Raw genomic sequence first — 25,944 nt, 5'->3', positions numbered from 1 at the left:
TCCTTGGATCTTCAGAGCATCTGACGGAGCTAAACTGCTGGTTAACCACAGTGAAGTTTACTTTCCAACTCAAGCGCAGTATGAGGACGGATACCCGCTGTACCAGTCTGTGTGTGTGACTGCACCAGGTGCGAGTTAATCCTTCATCTTATGATTCATATGCACTAACATACACAATAGTTTCATTTCAAATAGATATCTATGCTCTGTTTTTTGACAGTGTACTCATTACAAGAAAATTGTACACGGTTGATCCGGAGTATGGTGAGAAAAGAAGACATCTGCAAACTGGAAATCCCGGCCAGTTTGAGAAAAGACATCAGTCGTGAACCCGATCTACTGAGAGACATTAAGATTTTATCTGCCAAAATGTCAGTAATGGTGCAGACTGATCCATTTCCCTCCTCCCGGTCAACTAGAGAGCAGAAATCATTTATGAAATCAGATGTTCAAGGTGTGAAAGTATGCGGAAGCTCATAGTTTCACTTTCTTTGAACATGTGGGCAAGTTGTTATTCTATGCAAAGACAGGGCATCTGCACTTTCATTTCAGCTTCCTAATAAGAGCACTGTAGTATAAGGTTCTACCTATTAAACAACAGAAAAATCACGGGTAGGTTGTGGCAAATAAATAAATACACAAATTGTTGTATATGAAGATGACACATACAGGGTCAAATATTTAATTTTTTAATTATTACACCAAAGAACATTACATTATATACCATCTCAGTTTTTTTTTCTTCATACGTGACAATTTTGCCCTTTTAAAAATAAATCAAGAGCAATATTTCTATATTATGATAAATATTAATAAGTCTTATGATTAATATTGCACTTTGGGTACAGGCATACAGAGATCCCTGAATATTGTTATATTTCTTGATGCTTTTGAAACTGACTGCATGCTGCTTTAAAATCATGTTTATTTGGTGAACAGTATATTATACCAAAGACTGCTGCAAATAAAAAAAATTTTTTTGTTACATTTCTAGATGTTTGTGTTGTGGTTTCTTTGCAGCTCTTATAACTTTCATGTAATGCGGGCCTTTTTAGTAAAAGTGTCTAGTTACTTAAAAATCATAAACATTCCATTAACACATCCAAACTAAACAAAATATTGCAGGCTTCTCATAAAGTTTGTTCCCAAACCATTAAAGGGATAGTTCACCCAAAAATTAAAATTCTATCATTTACTCATCCTCAAATTGTTCCAAATCTGAGTTTCTTTCTTCTGCTGAACACAAAAGAAGATATTTTGAAGAATGTTGTTAACCAGACGGGTTGAAGGATCTCATTGATTTCCATAGTAGAAAAAATAAATAAATAAATACTATGGAAATCAATGGGTGCCGTCAACTGTTTGGTTACCAATGAGACGGTGAGTAAATGATGACAGAATCTTTATTTTTGGGTGAACTATCCCTATAACATTGATTTACAACAACACCTAAATAAATATGAAAAATCACCATGGATTACAGGTCACACTACATTCAAAAACAGAAGAATCCAATCAACAACACCAAGTTAAGTTGTACAATCATATTTGAAACATTCACATTAGGCCATTAAATTACAATTACCACTTTGCAAGTTGAACACTGTGTACTACAGCTGGTTTGCAAACAAGGGGGAATTACAATACACGAGGACCATCATCTCAACTAATGCCAAATCTAATCTAATGCCAAAAATGTAGCAAAATCAGAGGAGTTTGCTGTTAATGCCCAAATAAACATAGCACACACACTCCAATAATTCTGAACATTGCAAAAAAACGGCAAAGAATTTAATGTTTTATATTTAGTGCATTTATTTTGAAAGAATTTTAATCATATATATATATAAATTTCATATTATGATTCACAATGTTGTTGTTTTTTGCAGAGATCTGCACTTAATTTGGATTCTAATTAACAAATTATAATTCGATTAGTTCAAAGTGTGCCAAAATATAAGTTAAAGAAAATCAAAGAATAATATTGTTGTACCACTCCCAGCACTGCACCCAGAATTCACCACTGAAATTGAAGAAGAGCATCACAACATTCAGTGTTTCTTCATGGAGTCGAGAATGCGCAGGATGTACAGGAACAGGTTGACTATGTCCAGGTACAGATTGATGGATGCCAGGACGTGTTCCTCGGGGGACAGCTTATGCATCAGCAAGTGGGTATCGAAAATAATGAACCCGCAGAACAGCAGAGCACCAGCCCCGGCGAAGACCAACTCCATTGTGTCGTTGTAAAAGAAAAGCTGAAGGAGAGTTTGGCTTGAATCAAATTGTGCGACTTGACCACATGGCTCTTAAAGAAAAGCTACGGGTTCAGTACAAATCAAGCTCACTTAATTTGATAATGTTAATTACAATTGAAGAAGAAAAACATTCCATAGAATAAATATAAAATAAATTAAATAACAAAGAATAAATAATATATATTAAATACATATATATCAGTTAAAAATGGACAGGCCTCAGACTCACCCTCATAAAGCTTGCAATGATCAAGATCCACAGGCCAGCAAACAGACTAGAGATAAAAATGACCAATTAGGATTTTTCTGCAAGTGCATTATTAATACACAAAACCAATTTGAAGGACAGAGCAAGAACTGTTGCATCAAGCTGTCTATTAAACAATAATATGAATGAAAAAAAATCTTCTATTCTCCTCACAAAAGACATTCACTTCTCCCATGCCGACGAGCGGGCCATGCACCACATCAAATAACAGCGTTATGACTCATGGAGCCCCCTTATTTTAGTTACATTTCAATTTAATAACTGGAAAGAAGAATGTTTCTCCAGAGACAATTTCTGATGCAAAGAACACCACTCCACATGGATTCAGGAGTAAATGGATTAAAACAATCATTCTTGCACTCAGTTACCGTGATGAATGTGACAGATCTGGGCCTTGAGCGGATGAGAAAGAGAAAATTACCTGGCTCCGAGCTTGCTGAAGTCTCTTTTAGACTGGAAAGTGTAGGCAGTGAGACCCAGGAACACGGCAGACGTGAGCACAAAGGCCTGAAGAACTATGGTGTACTCATAAAATGACACTGAAAGCAGAAAAATATGAGATCACGGAGGGGTCCAATAATATTATGGGACTGGATGTTTATCAATTAGGAAAATGCATAAACTTACCTGCAGTGGCTACAGACAGAGACTCCAGCAGAGTCTGCATAAACATGTACAGCCATTACATTATAATACTTCATAATATGTAATATATATATGTAACACATACACTCACTGGCCACTTTATTAGGTACACCTTGCTTGTACCAGGTTAGACCCCCTTTTGCCTTCAGAACAGCCTAAATTCTTTGTGGCATGGATTCAACAAGGTGCTGGAAACATTACTCAAATTTTGGTCCATATTGATATGACGACATCACACAGTTGCTGCAGATTTGTCAGCTGCACATCCATGATGCGAATCTCCCGTTCCAGCATATCCCAAAGGTACTCCACTGAGATCTGGGGACTGTGGAGGCCATCTGAGTTTAGTGAACTCATTGTCATCTTTCAAAAAAAAAACTGTTTGAGATGATTTGAGCTTTGTGACAAGGCGCGTTATCCTGCTGGAAGTAGCCATCAGAAGATGGGAACACTGTGGTCATAAAGAGATGGACATGGTCAGAAACAATACTCAGGTAGGCTCTGGCATTTAAATGATGCTCAATTGGTACCAAGGGACCCAAAGTGTGCCAAGAACACATCCCACAAACCATCACACCACCAGCAGCAGCCTGAACCGTTGATACAAAGCAGGATGGATCAATGCTTTAATGTTGTTTACGCTCTGCCACCTGAATGTCGCCGCAGAAATTGAGACTCATCAGACCACGCAACATTTTCCAATTATCTATTGGTGAGCCTGTGCGAATTGTAGCCTCAGTTTCCTGTTATAGCTGACAGGAGTGGCACCAGTGTGTGTTCTGCTGCTGTAGCCCGATGTGTTGTATGTTCAGAGACGCTCTTCTGCAGACCTCGGTAGTAACGAGTGGTTATTTGAGTTACTGTTGCCTTTCTATCAGCTCAAACCAGTCTGGCCATTCTCCTCTGACCTCTGACATCAACAAGGCATTTTCACCCAACAGAACCGACACTCACTGGATATTTTCGCTTTTTCAGACCATTCTCTGTAAACCCAAGAGATGGTTGTGCGTGAAAATCCCAGTAGATCATCAGTTTCTGAAATACTCAGATCAACAACCATGCCACATTCAAAGTCACTTAAATCGCCTTTCTTCCCCATTCTGATTCTCAGTTTGAACTTCAGTAGATCATCTTAACCATGCCTAAATGCACTGTGTGATTGGCTAATTAGATTTTGCGTTAACGAGCAGTTGAAATTAATAAAGTGGCCAGTGAGTGTGTGTATCATATTTAAAATCTTTTTTTGAGGTATATACTCACAAATCCAAAGAGCAAATAAAGATTGACGGGGTGCTGGTGACGGTAAACAGCCAATGCAAGCAGCAGGATAAGGGACCCGATAGCAGATATCAGCACCAGAGCGGGACTGAAAAATTAATGCAGTGGGTCACATTAATATACGTACACAGCTTAAAGTGTAGTTTACATCATTTATCAGCCACAATGATGTGGTGAATCCACAGGGAGGATGTGGTCTTACCTTTCGTGCACAAAGGTTTTAATGGGGTTGCAGAGCATGAAAAGGGCAGATACAGCAGTGGTGATGATAATCTGCAGTGAAAGGATGGTGTAGACCTTGCGGAGGAAATCTAGAGAGAAATAAGACTTGAGCGTCAACTCCTCAACCATATATGCACACATGTAGAAAATAAATAATTATAAGGTCACACTTTATATTAGGTGCCTTAAATTATTATGTACTTACAAAAAAACTGTTAGGTACAATTTATTTATTGTGTTAAAAAATATGGGTATGGTTAGAGACAGGTTTCGTGGAATGGAATTATATGAATACATATATGAAGAGTTCAGATGCAAAAGCCTAGTCTAAGTGCCATCTGACATATTCTTCTAGAATGATCATTTTTATCAAGATCGTATATAGAAGTTCAATAATTTCACTTAAATGGCAATGCAAATTACCTATTAATTGTCATTTAAGTGAAATTACTTAACGTAAGCTTTATAAAAATCATTCTAGAAAAAAATTTCAGATGGCACTTAGAGGCTTTTGCATCTGAACTCTTCATATTGACATATGTTAGGCTATAGCTTGACAGGGTTTATTTAAGTTCTCAAACAAGGCGTCTATCATTCACACAAAACCTGTCCTCGATAAGCAGGTTTGACAACAACAGGCAACATTTTTTAAGAAACTGTAACATTTCTAATAAAAACTAATATAATGACATTGTGAAATCAATAAGGAATCCAACGACTCGTGACAGCTGATTTATATCATGTGCGCCATATGTCTCCTGTGTGCCTTATGATGAAACCAAGTGAAATAAATTTAAATAAAATAGGAACCCTGCTCCAGCTGTTTTACACAGATGTTTATTCTTTCCAGGCCATAATATTATACTGCCTGTATTACTGATTACGTAGACTCCACATCATTGAAAACAGCGGCTTAACTCACCCATCCGGATGTGCACACTCGCTGTCGCGACGTTCGTGCCATAATTAAAATCATCCTCAATAGATGATCGCGGATACTTCTCTTGATTCATGTTTGAACGTATTTAACGAGTATCATTTACTGACAAGTTTAAGTGATAATCCAAAGGTCTCTCTTCCGTCGTTTGCCTTTTTTCTTCTTTCGGTGGTTTATGTTGTAAACATTCCGCTCAAAGATGTGCTATTGCCACCTATCGGATTGTCCCAAACCAGCAAGGCGGTACGTGGATGGAAGACAGTCAGTACAAAAAAAAGAAAAGCCCGTAAAAAATACATAAATAAAAATACAAATTAATATAATTAATTATCATAATAACAGGATTAAAAAAAATGAGTAAATAAATAAATTGTCTTACAATAAATACATAAATGTGATTAACATATATTAGTTATACGTCTATTAAATGCATTAAAATAAATACAATTGTTGAATAATATAGATAAAATATAGATATGATTAAAATTAAATAATTAAATAAATAATATATGTAACAGTACATTACTATTGTGACTAGAAATATAACAATGTAACTTAATAGAAGCTATTTTCCCATTTTAATATTAATTCAGGAGTTCGTTGCATCTAAAAAACTGACAACCACTGCTCTATATTTCTGATATAGTAGTACGGTACCGTATTACATTTTCTGTCGGTTGTGAACTGCAATTCCCGACTGGTGAATGATTCACTCATTTGAGTCGGTTCTATTCAATGAATCGTTAAGCTAGTTAGAAAAACGGACGGTCTAAATCGGTTCGTGATTAAGTCATTTGGACAGTTCACAAACGAACTTAGCCTACTCATAAAGCGGTTAAAAACAAAAACAACATATTACGATACGAACACAAAGCACAGAAACACTGGATAAATGAAATATTTAACTAATGCCTAAAAAGCAAGCCTGAAGCGCGTCCTGTCGTTTCCCTACCATTGATGAATTTCGTCAACACCTGCAGCTTGTGAACGACTCAGGTAAAGGCATTTTACTTACAAACAAAATCAAAACACAAAACTTTATCATAATGCAATAATGTATCATCATTAACGTGTTTGTTTATTTGCTTTTTTACATGTAACGTTAGCCTATCTTTTGAAACACTTTGAAGTATCATGATAGGCCTAGGCGCGCGCGCGCACTCTCACATCTTCAAACAACACGCCGAGCGCTGGCTTGCTCTCTCTCCCTCGCGCATATTAATCAAAATCAATTGGTAAGTGTACCCATTAAGCCCACCAAAATCTAAGTTTAGGTTTTTTTCATAGATATTGACATAGTATATAAGAAATATAATTTGTTAAAATGCAAGATTAATCTCTCATTTGAAATTATATTAATTAGCTGATGTACATTTTAGAATATAAAATTAAGATAATTAAGGAATAAAGTCAGAAGTCTGGCATGGGCTTAATTGGTACTTTTGGCACCATTTAAGCCCGCATGTGTTCCAAATAAGCCCACATCATCATTGATTCACAAAATATAAAAAAATTAAATGATTTTAAAGAATTAAAACATCAATATATTTATTCAGTGACAGGGAAGTATTAAAAAAAATCCTTTTGCTAATGTTTGATTAGAGCCCTGGGTGGGATGAGTTGGTGTTAGTGGCCGGTGGTCTGGAGCCTTAAGTTGGCTTGACTGGAGTTGTAGCTGGAGTCAAGCTGGAAGTTTGACCGGGTGTATCTCGGGAGCCAAGCTGAGTTAGGGCTCCATACTCTGGGCTTAGGCTCATAGTGGGCCCCCCTAACAGTCCCAGGGACTCAGGACTGTGGGGAATGTAGAGTCCCTCTGGGAGCTCTCCATGTCCGGAATCACAAGCCTTAACTCAGCTTGACTCCCGAATTATGCCTGGTTATACATAAAGGACTTTAGGACAAAACAGGCTCTATCTCATTTGAATGAATGTGTAATTTGTGTGTAAGTAAGGTAAGGGTAAAAGGTTAGTAAGGTAAAAGCACACAAAGACATGTTATCATTAAACACTTTCATAAAATGTATCAAAGTTTGCAATTAGAAGGATTCCTCATTGAAACACATAAGGTGGGCTTAAATGGTTCCACAGTGAGAAATGGTGAAAAAAGACACTGTTTTCCTTTAAAAATGTAAGATATGTTTACAAATACATGCATGGAGCTTAAATATACTGTGGACTAAGTATCATAGTAATTTTCATTGTGCCCACATTGAGAAATGTGAAGTTTTTTTCATTCAAGGTTAGCTTGTGTTGGCTCTAGTTTGCATGCGTTTTGTGGCACTGTACCATTTAAGCCCATCTTAAAAAAAAAGTTAATTTATAAAAATAATCTTCTCTACAAAACAATTTATGATGTATTTATTTGTAAATGAATGTACAATGAATCACAAAACATTCATTGTTTGCAGTTCACATGCTTAATTCTTTGGCAGTCAATCTTTCTGTAAGGCTAATGGTTTGAACTAGAGATTAGCTTTGAACGCAAGCTAATAAAACTCATCTTTCAATTTAAAGGAAAATTATATAAAATGATAAAGTACTATTTGTTCATACACAAAAAACAATACATTTATCTCTTATTTGACATAATATCAATGCAGTTACCAAAGAAATGGCTGCAAATTGCTGAAATGTGTTGATTTCTGAAGGGTCCCGAAACACCAAAGTTTTTGGGTGACTTTGTGTGAGGTCCCCTGAGACAGCATGCACATGGGTGGGGCTAACTCAACATTGCCAATTGTGATTGGTATGCAATTAAAAATGCCAGGGAAGTAACAAATCACTGGATTGGTTAAAATAATAAGCAGCATAAAATATTATTTTCTCTTTTTTTAATTTGACTTCAGAGTTGAAAGTGGGCTTAAAGGGTACATGGGCTTAATGGGTACACTTACCCTATTGCTAACTATTAACTATTTAATTTTATAATTGGGGGTTAATTTCACTTAAACAAAAGTAAACAATATGCTTTCTTAAATAAACTACTTATGATAATAGGCTTATACTGTATTTCATAAGTGTAACATAGTTGACCAGCTTAATCACTAAACACCATTCTGATATTACAAGGGAAATGATATTATCCCTGGTCAATTTCGACGCACTTGGAGTAAGTCTTGGACTCTTTTATCTGTTCTGCAATATGTACAGACAGTGATTGATAAAAAAAAAAACAGTAGAATCATCTATTTGCTTCATATTATTCAGTTCTATTACAATCTACATTTTGGATAGGCTATCTCCCTCAGGGCCATCCTTACTTCTTACCGTGCCTCTAAACCTGACTCTAAACCTTATATGTATTTTGATGTAGACCTTGTGACAACTTGATCCAGTTTTCTCGATTTATACAGTTCCTGACATGTGACAACTTGATCCAGTTTTCTCGGTTTATATAATTCCTGACATATGACAACAAGGACATTTTAACTCTAGTTGGGATGGGTGGTGTGGCGCAATGGATAAGACACATGCCTTTGGTGTGAGAGACCCGGGTTCGAATCCACTGTGAGACACCAATGTGTCCCTGAGCAAGACACTTAACCCCTAGTTGCTCCAGAGGCGTGCGACCTCTGACATATATAGCAATTGTAAATCGCTTTGGATAAAAGCGTCAGCTAAATGAATAAATGTAAATGTAAATGTAGTTTTGCATCACGATTTTAAGATAATTCAAATCCTTGCCAAACATTACCAATCCTCGCCAAACATCACCAATCAATTTTGGTCCCTCCACTTGTTGGTGTACCCTATTATATAGCACTAATGACAGGGGAATGACCTTGGAGGACATGAATTCACAATTGTTCTTTGCATAATTGAATTCCAAACTCCTTAATTTAAATTTCCCAACAGGTAGCCAATCCACACCGGCATCTTCTGCCATCTCTTTTTTCCATTCTCAGAGGGGTTTCTTGCACCTGCTTCCTTCCTTTGTGGTGCTAATCAACTCACGGAAATCTGTAAAAAGACCCCGCCAAGAGCTCCACCTCATACTTAATTGACACATGTTCATTCTCAGATGATTCATCTTTCTGCTATTTCTAATCTTCCACTTATTTTATAACCCCAGTAGTGGTCGCAAAGTAATTTCCTTCAGGTTTAATTACAACTAAATCTCCAACGAGAATACTGTTGTCTTTTCTGTGGGCTGGATTTACCCATTGCTTCGAGCATGTAATGACATGCCCGTGGGATTTGGATATCACTAGAGTTCCTGCAAAAGTTGCTCACAGTCTCTCCTGGGCATGCTTTACAAAATGCACCACTGCCCATTGCTTTCCCTCAGGAGCTTGAGGTGGAAGCCATTCTCTTTATGGAGTCCACACACAGCATTTCATTAAAGCCTGTGTGGAGCCAGCCTCGGGGATATGGCCACATAATTCATTTGGAAGCACACTGTCTCCTCCATCCATTCCCAGGTGTTTCTGAATAACCTTTTGGCTTTCTTACATCCAGGGGATGCTTTCCATCACGTTTCTTTCATGTGGCAGTGGCACATAGTGGTGCCTCATTTTCTATTTCCAATCCTTGCGTTTCCCTTCATACTATTTCAGCTATTAGGCTAATAGAAAAATGTTACATGCCAGCAATCTTAGGTGAGCATTAAAGCCCAGGAAAGTAGCCTATTTTTATTTTAAAATACTTGTGTAACAACTGGTGTGATTCAAATAAGATTGTATTTAATTTCTGATGCACCATTCATCTTGTGTAATTCTTGTTACACAAAAAACAGCCACTAGTAGATTTACATTTTTAAACAACTTTGGTAATCATATTTACCTGTGAGTCTGAATGACCACCAGATGGCGCTCTCATTATAAACGGCAAACATGACAAGCAGAGTAGATCTGGGGAAGCTGCTTTGAAACTGTATTGCTTTGCCCAGCGTCCTACATGTCATAAGCAGTGTCCTGCATTTCAATTGTGTTTGTATTTACTTTACCATGAAATTACAATACCACAAAAAATAAATCATTTGCAAACTGGGATTTGCGGAGTTGTAATGTTCTAGCTTAGTGGTTCTTTACTCTCGCCCTCGAGGTCCACTTTCCAGAGTTTTGCTCCAACCCTAATCAAACCCACCTGAACATGCTAATCAAGGTCTTCAGGCTTACTAGGGCTGCGTCCGAAAACTTAGGCAGCTGAACTTGTCGCCTCGCAGCCTTATCAGGCAATGACTTTGTAGGTAGTACCTCACAAAACAGATTTCTGAGGCAGTGTAATGGTTTAATGATCAACAGCAAAATAAAGTGAGCTCTGGTGATAACTAAGCAAATATTTAATAACTACAATCGTAATTTCTCACTAAAAATTATATCAGAAGTGGAAAACGTAGATTTACACACAATCTGACCACCAACTGCAGACTCCTCTGTGAAAGATAGCCTACATGTATGCCTTCAAAAATCGATTAGATGAAGGTATCTCAGGAGACAGGAAGTGAAGCTACCATTTGGACTCGGACGTGCCTTAATGCCTTCCAACCTTGGAATGCATCCTCCGAAGGCAGCATTAAGTTGTCGACACAGCTTAGGGTTGCATTCGAAAGCTAAAAAATTCCAAAGTAGGAAGGCATCAAGGTAGCCTGGCTAACGTCAGACCTCTTTCTCATTGAGACGTGGTCTGGGAACCACATGTTCATTTTCTCGTATTTGAGGCGTGATTTACAAATGCCCAGAGCCGTTTATTGGGCGCTACGAATGTCTATCAAATGCGCCTGCACGTAGCTCATAGCCAATCGTTTCAATTATACCAGATGACGTATGTAGAGCGACAGAAATTCGACGAGGAAGAAGACTAAATAAACTTGCGTTCTAAACTACTTAGAGCACTATCTAAGGCTGCATCGAAAGGTAACTTCGCGTCTGCTGCCATGTTGGATCCATAGATATAAACAAACTGCTTCGGTGTGTCGCATAGACGTCGTCATCGTCTTGCTGCTCCCTCCCCGTTCTGTGATTGGTTCCCTTTTTGAGGGGAAAATCTAGCAGCGTGAATAAAATCGCGCTGCGCTCAAGGCAGCATGGGGAAACCCAGGCTAGCATCAAGGCACGTCCAAATCCAAATGTTTCCTTTACTTCCTGTCTCCTGAGATACCTTAATCTGATCAATTTTGAATCCTGTGCTTTCCATTCACTGACAGTTGAGCTAATAAAGATGGCGCCTGAAAGTTGCGGTTGGTGGTCAGTTTGTGTGTAAAAGTTAATCGTTTTCCACTTTTAATGTAATTTCTAGCATGAAATTACTATTGTAGTAAATAAATATTTGCTTCGTTATCACCAAGGCTCGCTCTATTTTGTTGAAGATCATTAAACTGTGAACCTTATCAAAACTGAACTTGCTACATCTGCCAGGACAGGAAGGCTAAATTTGTAAAGCGAAATAAAATGGACCCAAAATTGCCTGCTGAATATTATAGGCTGTATTTTTAAATGGAATGAATATTTTGGAAGTGAAATCTGAAAGGTGAATATGAATTATTTAATTTTTAATAATTAAAATGTGTGAAATGTTTTGAATTGAAATATTCACAGCTTAAATATACAACCATGTTGAATTTCAGCCCATAAAAATGCAAGCACGGTTAATGCAATGCATATTTTTTTCAAGTAGGGCAATTCAACAAGCTTTTTTGTTTCAAAAACATTTGCCATTATTTTACTTCCATAGATCCGACAAAAACAGGCTACAAGTTCAAGATTCACTGAATCCGGTAAAACGTATATAATCTCTGTACAGTCTAACCTAGTGACTGCTTATTTATGTTGAGTGGACTGAATATGTTTCGTGTTATATCACTCGAACCTGGGCAAATTGAGTGCCCTGTAAAGAGCAATAACCAGGTGTTCACCCTACTTGTCTGATTTAAAGTAGTAGAAAAGGTTTGAACAACTGAAAGCTTAATGGTTATGTATCTAAGACTCTTAAGAAAGAGTTACTGACATCGATCCCACTCCATCAGCACTGTACCCTGAGCATGGTACTTACTCAGGGAGACAATAGCTGAAAATGCTGCTATAGTCACTTTGAATAGAAAGCAATTGGTATCTAAATGGCAGAGAAGTAGCAAGTGCACAGACTCTACTTATTTTCTTAAAGTGTTTAATTGAGTCATTCATAGTTCTCTTACGAGAGGTTCTCTCGTACTGCGTAATATCTTACGCTATGGGGGAAATCTCTTTTCCGTGAGATATTGAAGCCAAAAATTATCCTTAATTTTTAAATCATGTAAAACGCGTTGCGGCAGCATGCAGGCATAGGCAAGACGGCTCGCGTGCCTATTGGCTGCCCTGCGGCAACTGCAGCATCCTATCGAGAGAGGCCCCCGTGACGTCAGATCCAATGGGGGCGCTTCGCGCCCACTGCGTCACATCCCGCCGAAACTCACGTGGCCTATAAATATAGCTTGACAGGCTGATTCCACTGATTTTTCATCTCTTCAGTGGAGCTCACGCATCGCTGGATCCTGAGAGAAAGAAGCCGCGCCGTCAGAAAAAGCCTTTTCAGCGGGACGAGCCACTGCATCTGAAGCTGCTGGCCGCGCCGCCTTCATCCGGCTATCCGGCGTTATATCCTTTTCTCCTCTACTGTGTTTTGTGTGTGTGTGTGTTCGCCGCCGCGACACACACTCTCATTGCACTAAAAGAGCTCTGCGTCTTTTTCAAGATGCCCCTTTCCTGTGGCTCGTGCCGAGCCCCACTCAGCGACGGGGACCGCCATGTCATCCGCGTTTCCTGCCTGGGTGAGAAACATGCAGCTCTCGCGCTCGCCGACGGCGGCTGCCCTCACTGCGAGCTGATGCCCGTGGCGACTCTGAGGACTCGCCTGGTATCTTTCGTCGAGACTGCACCTCCGCCCGCTGCGGTGCCACGCCGTAAAGCGCCGTATTCAGCGGGTCCCGGAACCTCCTCCAACCCGCAAAAGCTCGCCGGTTTGCCCGCCAGCTTCGCCGCCTGCTTCGCTCGAGTCTCTCACTGACGGACAGCGGCCGCCATCTGCCGCCGCTTCCGTCATAGATGACGACGAAGAAGCCGCGTTTATGGAGGATTACAGCTGCTCTATCCTGGCCTCGAGCAGTAAGGAATGGTCGTCCCTCTCCCTCTGTTCGAGTCGCGTAAACTGCGCCGCTCGCAGGGGATGTCAGAAGCGGACAGTCACGTGGCTAGCTCTCTTTACGTCACAGGAGAGCTGCCCCCGCGCTCATCTCGCTCGCGCGCGGCACTCACCGGCGAAAAGAGTGTTTTAGTCCCGCCTAGGCCGGACCGACCTCCATTTCTCACACATTTCTCAATTCCCTCCTAAGTTCAGGCGACTGGAAATGGCAATATTGCAGTGAACGAGCCTGTTGTAATACACGCACGCCTGCAAATGAACGCCGTCACAAGACATGATGACGCTCTCTGGATGGATGTTTTCCTTCAAAGGGGCTAGTTTTTCTTTACGTTACAAGAAAGCTATCCCGCCCCTCCTAGGAAAACGACGGTGTTCAAGTCCCGCTGCGGCCAGACTTCCACCAAAACTTCTCGCTCGGTCAGTTCCAGAAAATGCGACTGTTCCAGTGTATTTTGCAGAAAACAAGCTGGTACCACAGCCCGTTTGCCTGCACACAAACGCCGTTTTTACGTCGGCCCAGATAAATCTCATAAAGAGTGTATTTCTGGTATTCCGGCCATGGCTGATGGTGTTATGAGTGTAGTAAAATGCCCACGCCCAGTGCTCATTCCTACACACAAACACAGCCCGCCACACTTCATGGCTCGCACACATGAAATCGACTCATGTCGATTGTGCATTAAATGTAGTGAATGTGCCCATGACCCAGTGCCCACAAACACTACACACTGCATGTCTCACGGTTTCTGTAAAAACGAAACCAACGCACATACAGTCGGCTCAAGCCGACGGCGTTCTCAGTGTAGTAAATGTGCCCGCTGTCCCGCGCCCACATTCACTCACAGGCATGACAAGCCCAGGGCTCGCACAAATAAAATCGGCTCATGTCGATTGTGCGTAAAATGTCCGGCCACGGCCGATGGTGTTATGAGTGTAGTAAAAATGCCCACTGCCCAGTGCTCATTCCTACACACAGGCACAGCCTGCCCCACAGGGCTCGCACACATAAAATCGACTCATGTCGATTGCGCACTAAATGTAGTGAATGTGCCCACAACCCAGTGCCAACACACCCAGTGTAAAAACGAAACCAACACACATACAGTCAGCTCAAGCCGACGGTGTTTTCAGTGTAGTAAATGTGCCCGCTGTCCCGCGCCCACATTCACTCACAGACATGACGAGCCCCACGGGGTCCCCCCCGCTCGCTCTCTCTCAGCTACCCGCCATAAGAGAGTCGAGCGCGGGCAGCCTGCCCGCTGTGTTCAGCACGCCCCCCGCCTCGAACGCTGCAAACGCGGCGTCTATGTTACAGCATACCGAAGCTCTCCGGCCGCCACTATGTCACGACCAGAGTCCAGATCTCATTCAACCCCTAGCTATTCATGCAAATGCGTGGGCAAAGCTTCCCGGGGTATCAGAATGGGTGCTGAACATTATAGAAAGAGGCTATTCGCTACAGTTCGCTCGACGCCCCCGCCGTTGTGCGGCGCGAATCGAAACCACGGTAGAAAAGGAAGTAGCACATCTACTTCAAACCGAAATTGCGAAACTGTTGAGCAAAGGGGCCATAGAGCCTTTATCTCAAGCTCAGAGCGAAGGGGGTCTGTACAGCAGATTTTCTGGTACCGAAAAAAAAAGACGGGGGTCTCAGACCCATTCTAGATCTAAGACGGCTGAACAAAGCGCTTTCGAAACGCCGGTTCAGAATGCTCACAACCAGGAAAATCCTCTCGCAAATTCGCCAGGGGGACTGGTTTGTGTCAATAGATCTGAAGGACGTGTATTTCCAAATACAAATAGCGTCACGTCACAGGCGATTTTTGAGATTCGCCTTTGAGGGCCAGGCATATCAATACACAGTCCTACCGTATGGCCGTATTCACGATGTGCATGGACGCGGCCATCGCTCCCCTGAAACCTCGGGGAATGCGAGTTTTTGAACTACTTGGACGATTGGCTGGTTTGAGCTCAGTCACACTCAGAGCTCATAGAACACAGGACCATATTACTCGAGCATCTCAAGAATCTGGGTCTCAAAGTCAATTGGGCGAAAAGTTCACTGTCTCCCAGTCAGAGAATATCTTTTCTGGGCACAGAACTGGACTCGCTGTCTATGACAGCTCAGCTATCGCCACAGCGCAGACTGGATATTCAGCGCATGACGGAAACCTTCCGCTGCGGCGCTATAGTCCCGCTCAGAAAGTTTCAAAGGATGCTGGGTCTCATGGCCTCAGCATCATCAGTACTTCAGTTGGGTCTGCTTCGCATGCACCCACTGCAGTTCTGGCTAAAAGCGCGAGTACCGCGCCGAGCGTGGACCTCCGGTCTTTTTCGCCTCAAGGTCGATCAGAAATGCGTCTCAGCTCTGAAACCTTGGAGAGCGATCGACTGGTACCAGTCAGGTGTAAGCCTGGGGACTTCCTCGAGTGTGAAGGTGGTGTCTACGGACGCCTCCACCTCGGGATGGAGAGCGCTGCTCGAGAGCAGACCGTTCTTCAGCCAGTGGTCAGAACGGGAAAAGCTTCTACACATAAACTGCTTGGAAATTATGGCAGTCGACAACGCGCTTGAGGCACTTTTGTCCCCAGATAACAGGACACCACGTCTTGGTCCGTTCTGACAACATGTCAGTGGTGGCCTATATAAATCGCCAGGGAGGTATCAGGTCCCGAAACCTTTACAGGCTGACGGAACGCCTCCTGGTCTGGGCTCAGCACAATCTGCGCTCGTTGAGAGCAGCACACGTGCCTGGCCACCTGAATGTGGGACCAGACAGACTGTCCATGAACAATGTTCCAGCAGGAGAATGGTCTCTATACCCGCAGACAGTCCAGCTGCTGTGGGAGACATTCGGCAGAGCGGAAGTAGACCTGTTTGTGTCTCAAGAAAACGCACACTGTCCGGAGTTTTTCTCCAAGAGCAGGGATGCGCTGGCCCACGTCTGGCCCCGCTGCCCGCTCTGTTTTTCCCCCAGTCGCGCTCCTACCTCAGGTGTAAGAGCGGATCAGGGAAAACGGATGCTCAGTGCTACTAGTGGCTCCGTTCTGGAAGAACCAGGCTTGGTTCCCAGTTCTGATGCAGCTGACAAGCGCTGCCCCATGGCCGATACCAGTGAGGAGGGACCTCCTCTCTCAGGCCAAGGGTTTGATCTGGCATCCTCGCCCGGAACTTTGGTCCCTACATGCGTGGGCCATCAACGGGTACCCGCTAACCTCCCGGAGGAAGTGTTAAACACGATCATGCAGGCTAGGGCCCCCTCTACGAGACGGCTCTATTCCTCAAAATGGTCTGTGTTCTCTAGCTGGTGCACAGCCCGTGGCTTTTCACCCCCAAATTGTGGGGTGACGGAGGTTCTCTCCTTCCTGCAAGAGCTACTGGATGAGGGCAGAACCCCATCCACGCTCAAGGTTTACGTGGCGGCTATAGCAGCGTTTACTAAACCAACGCTTGGTCAGTCACTTGGAAGGAACGATCTGGTCATTCGCTTCCTTAGAGGAGCTAAGAGGTTAAATCCTCCCAGACCTCCCTCAGTTCCCATGTGGGACCTTTCTACGGTCTTGGAGGCCATGAAAGGTGCCCCATTCGAGCCGATCTAATCAATAGATATCAAACACTTGTCTTTCAAGACAGTGTTTCTTCTGGCTCTCGCTTCAGTAAAGCGTATAGGGGACTTACAAGCGCTCTCAGTGAGCGCGACATGTATGGAGTTTGGGCCAAATGACTCGAAAGTCATACTCAAACCGAGGCACGGGTACGTTCCTAAATCCCTCAACACACCGTTCAGGGCTCAGATGATTTCCCTGTCTGCCCTGCCGGTCCCTAACGAGGAGAAGGACGCCAGCTTCCTTTGCCCGGTCAGGGCATTAAGGGCTTATGTGTCTCGCTCGTCTGTCTTCAGACAGACGGAGCAGCTCTTTGTCTCGTTCAACGGACGTTCTAAGGGACTAGCCGTGTCGAAACAGAGCCTATCCAGATGGATTGTTGATGCTATAGCGCTGGCTTACGCCTCTAAGGGCTCGCAGTGCCCATTAGGTGTCAGAGCGCACTCCACAAGAGGCATGGCCTCGTCGTGGGCTTGGTCTAGTGGGATTGCCTTGCAAGATATCTGTATGGCGGCAGGCTGGGCCTCCCCGTCTACATTTATAAGGTTTTATAACCTAGAGGTTCCCGCTTTGCAGGCTAAGCTGCTTTCGGTCTAATAAATCGGTATTGTCTGCCCCGATGCTTTCGGCCCAGAATACTGAAGACTGAGAACCTCTTGTAAGAGAACGTACTCTGTTACTAACGTAACCTCGGTTCTCTCTAGAAGAGGGAACGAGTACTGCGTATCTTTGCCGTGCCTGCAACACGCTCTGGTTCGCTTCGGCGATGAAAAACCAGTGGCATCAGCCTGTCGAGCTATATTTATAGGCCCACGCCACGTGAGTTTCGGCGGGACGTGACGCAGTGGGCGCGAAGCGCCCCCATTGGATCTGACTCTCTCGATAGGCTGCTGCAGTTGCCGCAGGGCAGCCAATAGGCACGCGAGCCGTCTTGCCTATGCCTGCATGCTGCCGCAACGCGTTTTACATTATTTCAAAATTAAGGATCATTTTTGGCTTCAATATCTTGCAGAAAAGAGATTTCCCCCATAGCGTAAGATATTACGCAGTACTCGTTCCCTCTTCTAGAGAGAACCGAGGTTACGTTAGTAACCGAGTACAGTTTCCTTTCATATTTCAGACTTGATCTTAGTGAAATGCTATAGGCTACACCTTATTTTACCTTATCTTGAAGTCGATATAAAAGAAAATTCTGCTATTTTCTAAATGGATTTTGGTCATCCTATTTTGAGCAATTACCCCATGCATTTAAAACAAAATGTTTTACGCTTGTAACTTTTAATTGATGACTTAACTTTTGCATGTTGTTGTCATGAAAAATCCCTCACAATCAAGTCCCCACAAGTTAAACTAAGTACACACAAACAACTTTAATTTAAAATATATATGTAATTGCTTACTTTATAGTGCATAATAGAGGTCGACCAAAATTGATCGGTCGAACCAATTGCTGGAACAATTGGCGAAGTAAAAACTATCACCGATGCCTTGTGGAGTTTATTTTGACACGTGAGGCTGAAATGGTATGTATATGGTACACTACAGTACATGTTTTCATATCATTATAAAGTAATTCATTTGTTTATTCGATGTTGCATTAGTAGAGAAAGAATAGCAGTATGTTTGCTGTCAAGGCTGAGAGGACGCTAGCATTAGTAATACCTCAAGCTGTTAAAACAATGTGGCAAAAACACATGCAAGTCCGACCTAAATGTTTAATGCCACAGTTGTTACCATCTATTTGCATTAGTTAAATCCAGCTGGTCACTTTTATGCATTCATTATGCAGCGAAGTTACATATTTAAAGCTGGTGACGTGAGAAAGCAAATTGATATTCATGCAGCCGAGAGAAACATATTATGAATTCAGAAACTCATTCGATTTCAGTTCTTTTTTATCATCACTGTAATGGGCATCTTTAAGCATGACTGTTGACCTCTAGTGCATAATAAAACAAATTATACTACGCATTACAGTTTCATATCATTTTGCCAAATGATTTCAGTTATTTCAAAGGTCCTTACAGACTACTACAACGACAACCCAAAATGACACTGACCAAAAAAAAAAAAAAAGATTGTAAACAATAGGATTAAAACAACAAATTATTAGTACACACACTCGCACAAACGTGTTGTCAGCGCTGTTGACGATTTTATCAGTAAAATAGTTTAGCAACTTAAAAGCTTTAGCGAGGTAATAACGGCACTGTTCTTGACGCAGATAAACTTGCAGTTTTGCTAGAGACGCTGCTGAGAGTAATTCTCTCTAATAACTGCATTAGTCTGCTATCAATGGCTCAAGCCTCCGTTACTAGCTTTAGAATTCCTGCAATTGAATTCTCCAGGAATTCTCACCTTTTTTACCCCTGACCAGTTTTCATGCCTGTTGAGGACACACAACAGAAAAGAGCACAATTGACAATGGAAGGCGACGAGCCTTACACTGTAAGTTTATCAGCTAAGTAAGGGATAATGTACATCCAGCCGGTTGTTAACTCAGAATAAACACAGACAGGGTGATCATCAGGATTTGTATCAGCCTAAAGGGGTTTATTCTGAGATAACATCCGGCTTAGGGGCAGTCATGGCCTAGTGGTTAGGGAGTTGGACTGGTAACCCAAAGGTTGCTGGTTCAATTCCAGAACTGGTGGGAAATGACTGAGGTGCCCTTGAGCAAGGCACCTAACCCCTAATCGCTCCCCGGGCGCCACACAAAGGCTGCCCGCTGCTCTGGGTGTGTATCCACGTTTGCAGTGTGTGTGTGTTAACTACTCACTACTCTGCTCCTAATGTGTGTGCATTAACTTGGATGGGTTAAATGCAGAGGTCAAATTCCAAGTATGGGTTACCATACTTGGCCGTCACGTGTCACTTTCACTTTCACTTTCACTTTCACTTTCACTTAATGTACATTATCCCGCTCATTACACAGCTACTTCCCACATAAGTAAATAATTAGACACAAAATATTGATTTGAGTCGAAATATTTTATTAGGTCTTTAAACGCAAAGCTTTCGCGGACAGTTGCTAGCATGGCAAGTTCAAACTAGACGGACATTTCAGGGATACATTAGTCAGACCACTTATTACACAGCATTTTGCCACATATTCTGGGGATAAGAGATATTGATTTGAGATTAAACTGTTTTAAAATCGTACATGTTTGTTATCTTATAATCCAACAGTGTACAAAACAGTAGTAGCAAAATGGCAGCAGCTACTTTTGTATGAAACAAATGAGAGCGAGTCCACGATACTAATGGCATAATTCCATTTACATGTATGCATTTTGGCAGACGCTTTTATCCAAAGCGACTTACGTTGCATTTCAAAGTACACATTTACATTCTTATCAGTTCTTGCTTTCCCTGGGAATTAAATAACTGTACACAAAATATTGATTTGATATACATTCTTATCAGTACAGTACTATTACAAGAATATACATTCTTATTACTGTAGTTCTTGCTTTCTCTGAATAATTAAATAACTGTACACAAAATATTGATTTGACTGAGTTTTAATATTTTATTAGCTCACCAAATGCAAAACTTCCTAGAAGAAAAAACGTTCCTAGCAAGCCTATAGCGCTGCTGACTTCAGTAACCCGGATGAGCCTGTGTTATCTGTTTTCAGCAGTTATCTGGGATTGACCAATCAGAATCAAGTATTCCACAGAGCCGTGTAATAATGCGTTTTAATAGGCCTCTATCCAAAGAACTTTTTAGATGGATGCTGAGGCATTTTAAGCCGGGATCACACAGACCAAAACAAAAACAGACAGTCCAACACAGAATGCACATTTCAAAAAGTAGAATAACTGGCTGTTGCATTGTTTTGTGAGAAACTTGTGAAATTAGCATGCTTACTAAATATCTGCAAACAATACCCGTACATAGGCTAATGTTTGCAGATATTTAGTAAGCATGATAGTGTGACGAGACACAAGATTGGGTTCACAAGAATGAGACTTTTGAGAAGATTTCTGCACAGTATTTTTAAGAAATCCTTAACACAATTCATGACTGGAAAAAATAGCCTGCAGGTGCAATTTGAAATGTTTTAACTAATCATCTTATAATGAATGTCATTTCAGAGTATGAATCATCAAATGCATTGTAAGACAACAATATAGGCTACAAGCACTGTAAAAGGTTTTGCCACAAACTGACTGGCTTCTCTCCTGTATGAAGTCTCTTCAGACCTTACGGAGTTATGAGCTTCCAGAACTTCTGATTGAGGCTGTGTGTGACAACGTAATTGAACTCCTTTCCACAAATTGAATACACAAATAAAATTTCTTAGTCTTAAGTGCAAACAACAAGCGCAACCATAATCAAAGTACTCTCTCAAAATTCAAAGTGCAAACAGAGGCCAGATCTAAGAGGTGGTTACAATTACACAGCCCAGCCTAAGATATGTTTGATGTTGGGTGATATTCGAATTCGCGATCGCACATACTGTGTATGGGGAACAGCAGTACTGAGCGCATTCTACAAGAGAAGACATTTATCTGACGCTTAGGCTCTGTTGCGGAACGAATCCTCTGCCATGATCTTGTCAGTCTCGTTGTGTTATCAGTGAACTGTGATTTCTGCTGCACTGTGCAGCTCCTGCTGGATGAGCAAAGCAGACGTTAACAATAGTTTACAATTGAAACAACCGTTATCCAACCAAATATATATATTTTTTATTTCTATAAAAAAAGCTAAACGACAGTAGAGGCAGTGCTGCGGTGGATCACCGTAATGTAAACGTAGCGGTGGCATATTCTGTGCTAATTTCACCCTCACGCTCCGTCATGGCGATATCACGAGACAGCTTTTCACCTGGACGAGAAATCTTGTCACATTTAATATAGTGAGATCTCGTGTCATGACAACGTATCGCATACAAAAATGCATATCACAATATATCGCATACAAAAATGCATAAATATGTATCGTGGATAGTGAAAATTTGTACTGTGTATAATTCACCCAAAATGAAATTTCTGTGTGAGAAAAAAATCAAGTTTACAGTTTTAGTGTCAGTACTACATTAAACTATTATAATGTTGAATATAATGTATAATAATGCAATGGAGGAATATTTGTGGGTCCTGATAATGCCAAATGTTTTATGTTACCAGTAAAAAGTGGCCTACATTTAAATTAAATAAAAATTTAAATGTATCTAGTCAGTGACAGTGCAAGCATGTTCATCTAAAACAAATCTGTATTTTCAGCTTCAGAATAATTTAAATTTTTATTCTGGTCACCATTGTCTTGTGTATTGGGTACCTGCACTAAGTCCAAGCCTATTCATTTCCACCCCCAATGTAATACCAAATTTAGCATTTTAATCAAAATCATTTTTTGTTAACCTTTTACCATAGGTCTTGGAGTATCGCAATAATATTGTATCATAAGTTCAGTATCGTGTATCGAATCGTGACATGGGTGTATCGTTACACCCCTAATTTTTATGCTTTAGTACAGTAAAAAAAAAATACATACAGAACTTTTGAGGATTGTTGTGAACATGTATGCTAAGAACAAATGCGTAGAGCAGGGGTTCTCACCTCTGTCCTGCAGAGTTGACCTCTGACCTTCATTAAACTGACCTTCATTAAACTCACCTACCTGCAACTTTATAGTAATCCTGAAGACGCTTATTCAGATGTGTTTGATTTTGGTTGAACCGAAAAAGTGGTATAGCGCAAATCTGCATAAATTCTCTTCCATAGACAAGGAGTCTCCGACACAAACGCGATCCATTCGTACTGTAGTGAAACCGGTAGAACACCTTGAGAAGCCATAACCAATCAAACACCAAATAATTATTAGTAAACACCGGAAAATAAGTCTTAAAAATGCAACTGCTTGTTCATTTATATTTTCTTTACAGCGTACAAATGCAGATGCTGCACATTTATTTGTGCTGTCACAGGATATTTGAATAATGTACTGTGAGCGAGCGTGTATAACCATGCAATATACAGCTCTGGAAAAAATTAAGAGACCACTGCAAAATGATCAGTTTCTCTGGTTTTACTATTTATAGATATGTGTTTGGGTAAAATTAACATGTTTGTTTTATTCTATAAACTATTGACAACATTTTTCCCACATTCCAAATAAAAATATTTTATTTAGAGCATTTATTTGCAGAAAACGACAACTGGTCAAAATATCAAAAAAGATGCAGTGTTGTCAGACCTCGAATAATGGAAAGGAAATAAGTTCATATTTTTAAACAACACAATACTAATGTTTTTAGGAAGAGTTCAGAAATCAATATTTTGTGGAATAACCCTGATTTTCAATCACAGCTTTCATGCTTCTTGGCATGCTCTCCACCAGTCTTTCACATTGATGTTGGGTGACTATGCAAAAAATTCAAGCAGCTCGGCTTTGTTTGATGGCTTGTGAGCATCCATCTTCCTCTTGATCACATTTCAGAGGTTTTCAATGGGGTTCAGGTCTGGAGATTGGGCTCGCCATGACAGGGTCTTGATCTGGTGGTCCTCCATCCACACTTTCATTGACCTGGCTGTGTAGCATGGAGCATTGTCCTGCTGGAAAAACCAATCCTCAGAGTTGGGGAACATTGTCAGAGCAGAAGGAAGCAACAAGTGTTCTTCCAGGACAACCTTGTACGTGGCTTGATTCATGCGTCCTTCACAAAGACAAATCTCCCCGATTCCAGGCTTGCTGTAGCACCCCCAGATCATCACAGATCCTCAACCAAATTTCACAGTGGGTGCGAGACACTGTGGCTTGTAGGCCTCTCCAGGTATCCGTCTAACCCAGGGTTCACCAATCTCGGTCCTGGAGGGCCGCTGTCCTGCAGAGTTTAGCTCCAACCAGCTCCAACACACCTGTTTGAAAGTTTCTAGTATGCCTAATGAGACCTTGATTAGCTGGTTCAGGTGTGTTTAATTGGGGTTGGAGCTAAACTCTGCATGACAGCGGCCCTCCAGGACCGAGATTGGTGAACCCTGGTCTAACCATTAGACAACCAGGTGTTGGACAAAGCTGAAAAGTGATGATCTGGGGGTGCCAGTGTCAAGCCAAACATCTCACCAGAAGATACTGTAAGCAGCACTTCTGGCACACTTACTAGTTTTTATTCACTTATTCAGTGGACTAGCCTATATTAGTGAAGTAATGAAGAGAATAGTAAATGAGGATAAAGGGTCTATTTCAGATGCAGCCAGTTATACAGATGCATGATTAATCGTTAAAAGATCGCAATTCGGCTCTGTCTATTAAACCTTTGACAAGTACGATCGCTACGAACATTCAGATCTGCGTTCTGACCTAGAAAGAGAAGTTGTCATGTATAGGTATGAAAAAGCTTCACAAACAGTCTTTTCAACCACACAGTATCATTAGCCGCTTTCCGACCGGAGGAACCTTTTCACAGTTCCAGAACTATTGGCTAAAGTACCCGTATGTTCCTGCGGTGCGAACACGCCGACTAGGAACGACTTTAGTTCTAGGAACTCCATTTGGAGGAACTAATTTAGCTCCTACTTCAGAGTAGGGTCTAAACCAGCACTATAGGAACTACCCGTGAACACACGCAAAACACCAGCACCTGCCATTTTTAAAACAGATATAAACACACAGATTATAGCCTATATATTTACTCCAGAAACTAGATACAAACATGGAAAACAGTGATAGATGGGCCTCTATGCTGAAGAGAAAATCCAACGCAACTTTGAGGGGACCAAGTCAAACATGATTATGTATCTGCTCAGCTAGCAACACTGGACATCAACCACATGGCATAGGCTAATAACTTTTTTTTCATATACTGTGTACTTTCTATAACAATTCTATCTAATAACATGTTAAACAGTACTGTTAGACAGATCGCTAACTAATGAACACAGAGAATGCGAGCATTGTTTGCTCTGGCATTCTCAGCGTCGTCAAAATAAAGGTCCGTCGCTCCGTCAAAATAAAAGTCGCCGTGCTTGCGTTACTCCCTTACCCCTCCTACCAGTTCCTATGGCCACTTGGCCAGTGCGAACGCAAACAGCAAACCCGAGTTTGGGGGAGAGTAGTTCATAGAACTGTTTAGAAGTGGACAGTTCCTATAACTAAGTTCCTGTAACTACTTGGTCGGAAAGCGGCTATTATTTCTGTGTTACAAAATCATATTATCACAGAAGTACTGAGATAAAAGATTATAGTTCGGATAAAACACTGAGCAAATCACCTTTTTTAAAGTTACATGACGCTTCAAATAACGGTTGTATCGATTACGTCGTTTTGCCACCGGGTTTTGATGAGACTGTTAAAAATATATTTGTCACTGAATCATTCATTCAAGAGATTCGTTTGAAAAAGCTGATTCATTCAGTAAGTGTATTTATGAGCAAGTCACTGAATCATTTATGTCGTTTTGCCACCAGGTTGTGACAAGAGACTGTTAAAAATGCATTTGTCGCTGAATCATTCATTCATTCAAGAGATTCGTTTAAAAAAGCTGATTCATTCAGTAAGTGTATCTATGAGCAAGTCACTGAATCATTCACTCAAACTGAGTTTTTTAAATAATTCAGATTAACTAAATATTTGAAATATACTAAAGCATTTAACAGTTTGTCAGAACTTA

General features: G+C 41.2%; 1 protein-coding gene across 1 annotated transcript; it reads right to left on the bottom strand.

The window, feature by feature from the left end:
* Positions 1-676: 676 nt before the first annotated feature.
* tmbim4 (transmembrane BAX inhibitor motif containing 4) lies at positions 677-5,799 on the bottom strand. Its single transcript, XM_079869863.1, has 7 exons — positions 5,594-5,799; positions 4,652-4,760; positions 4,432-4,537; positions 3,154-3,187; positions 2,948-3,065; positions 2,488-2,533; positions 677-2,258 (listed from the first exon to the last, which is right to left on the bottom strand). The coding sequence occupies exons 1-7, from the start codon at positions 5,682-5,684 to the stop codon at positions 2,052-2,054; spliced, it is 711 nt and encodes a 236-aa protein (XP_079725989.1). The 5' UTR covers positions 5,685-5,799; the 3' UTR covers positions 677-2,051.
* Between the last annotated feature and the right edge of the window lie 20,145 nt (positions 5,800-25,944).

The sequence above is a fragment of the Squalius cephalus genome (genome assembly GCF_949319135.1).
Source record: "Squalius cephalus genome assembly, chromosome: 4".
NCBI lineage: Eukaryota > Metazoa > Chordata > Actinopteri > Cypriniformes > Leuciscidae > Squalius > Squalius cephalus.
Note: the sequence above shows the minus strand (reverse complement) of the source record. Positions and strands in the feature narration are given on the sequence as shown.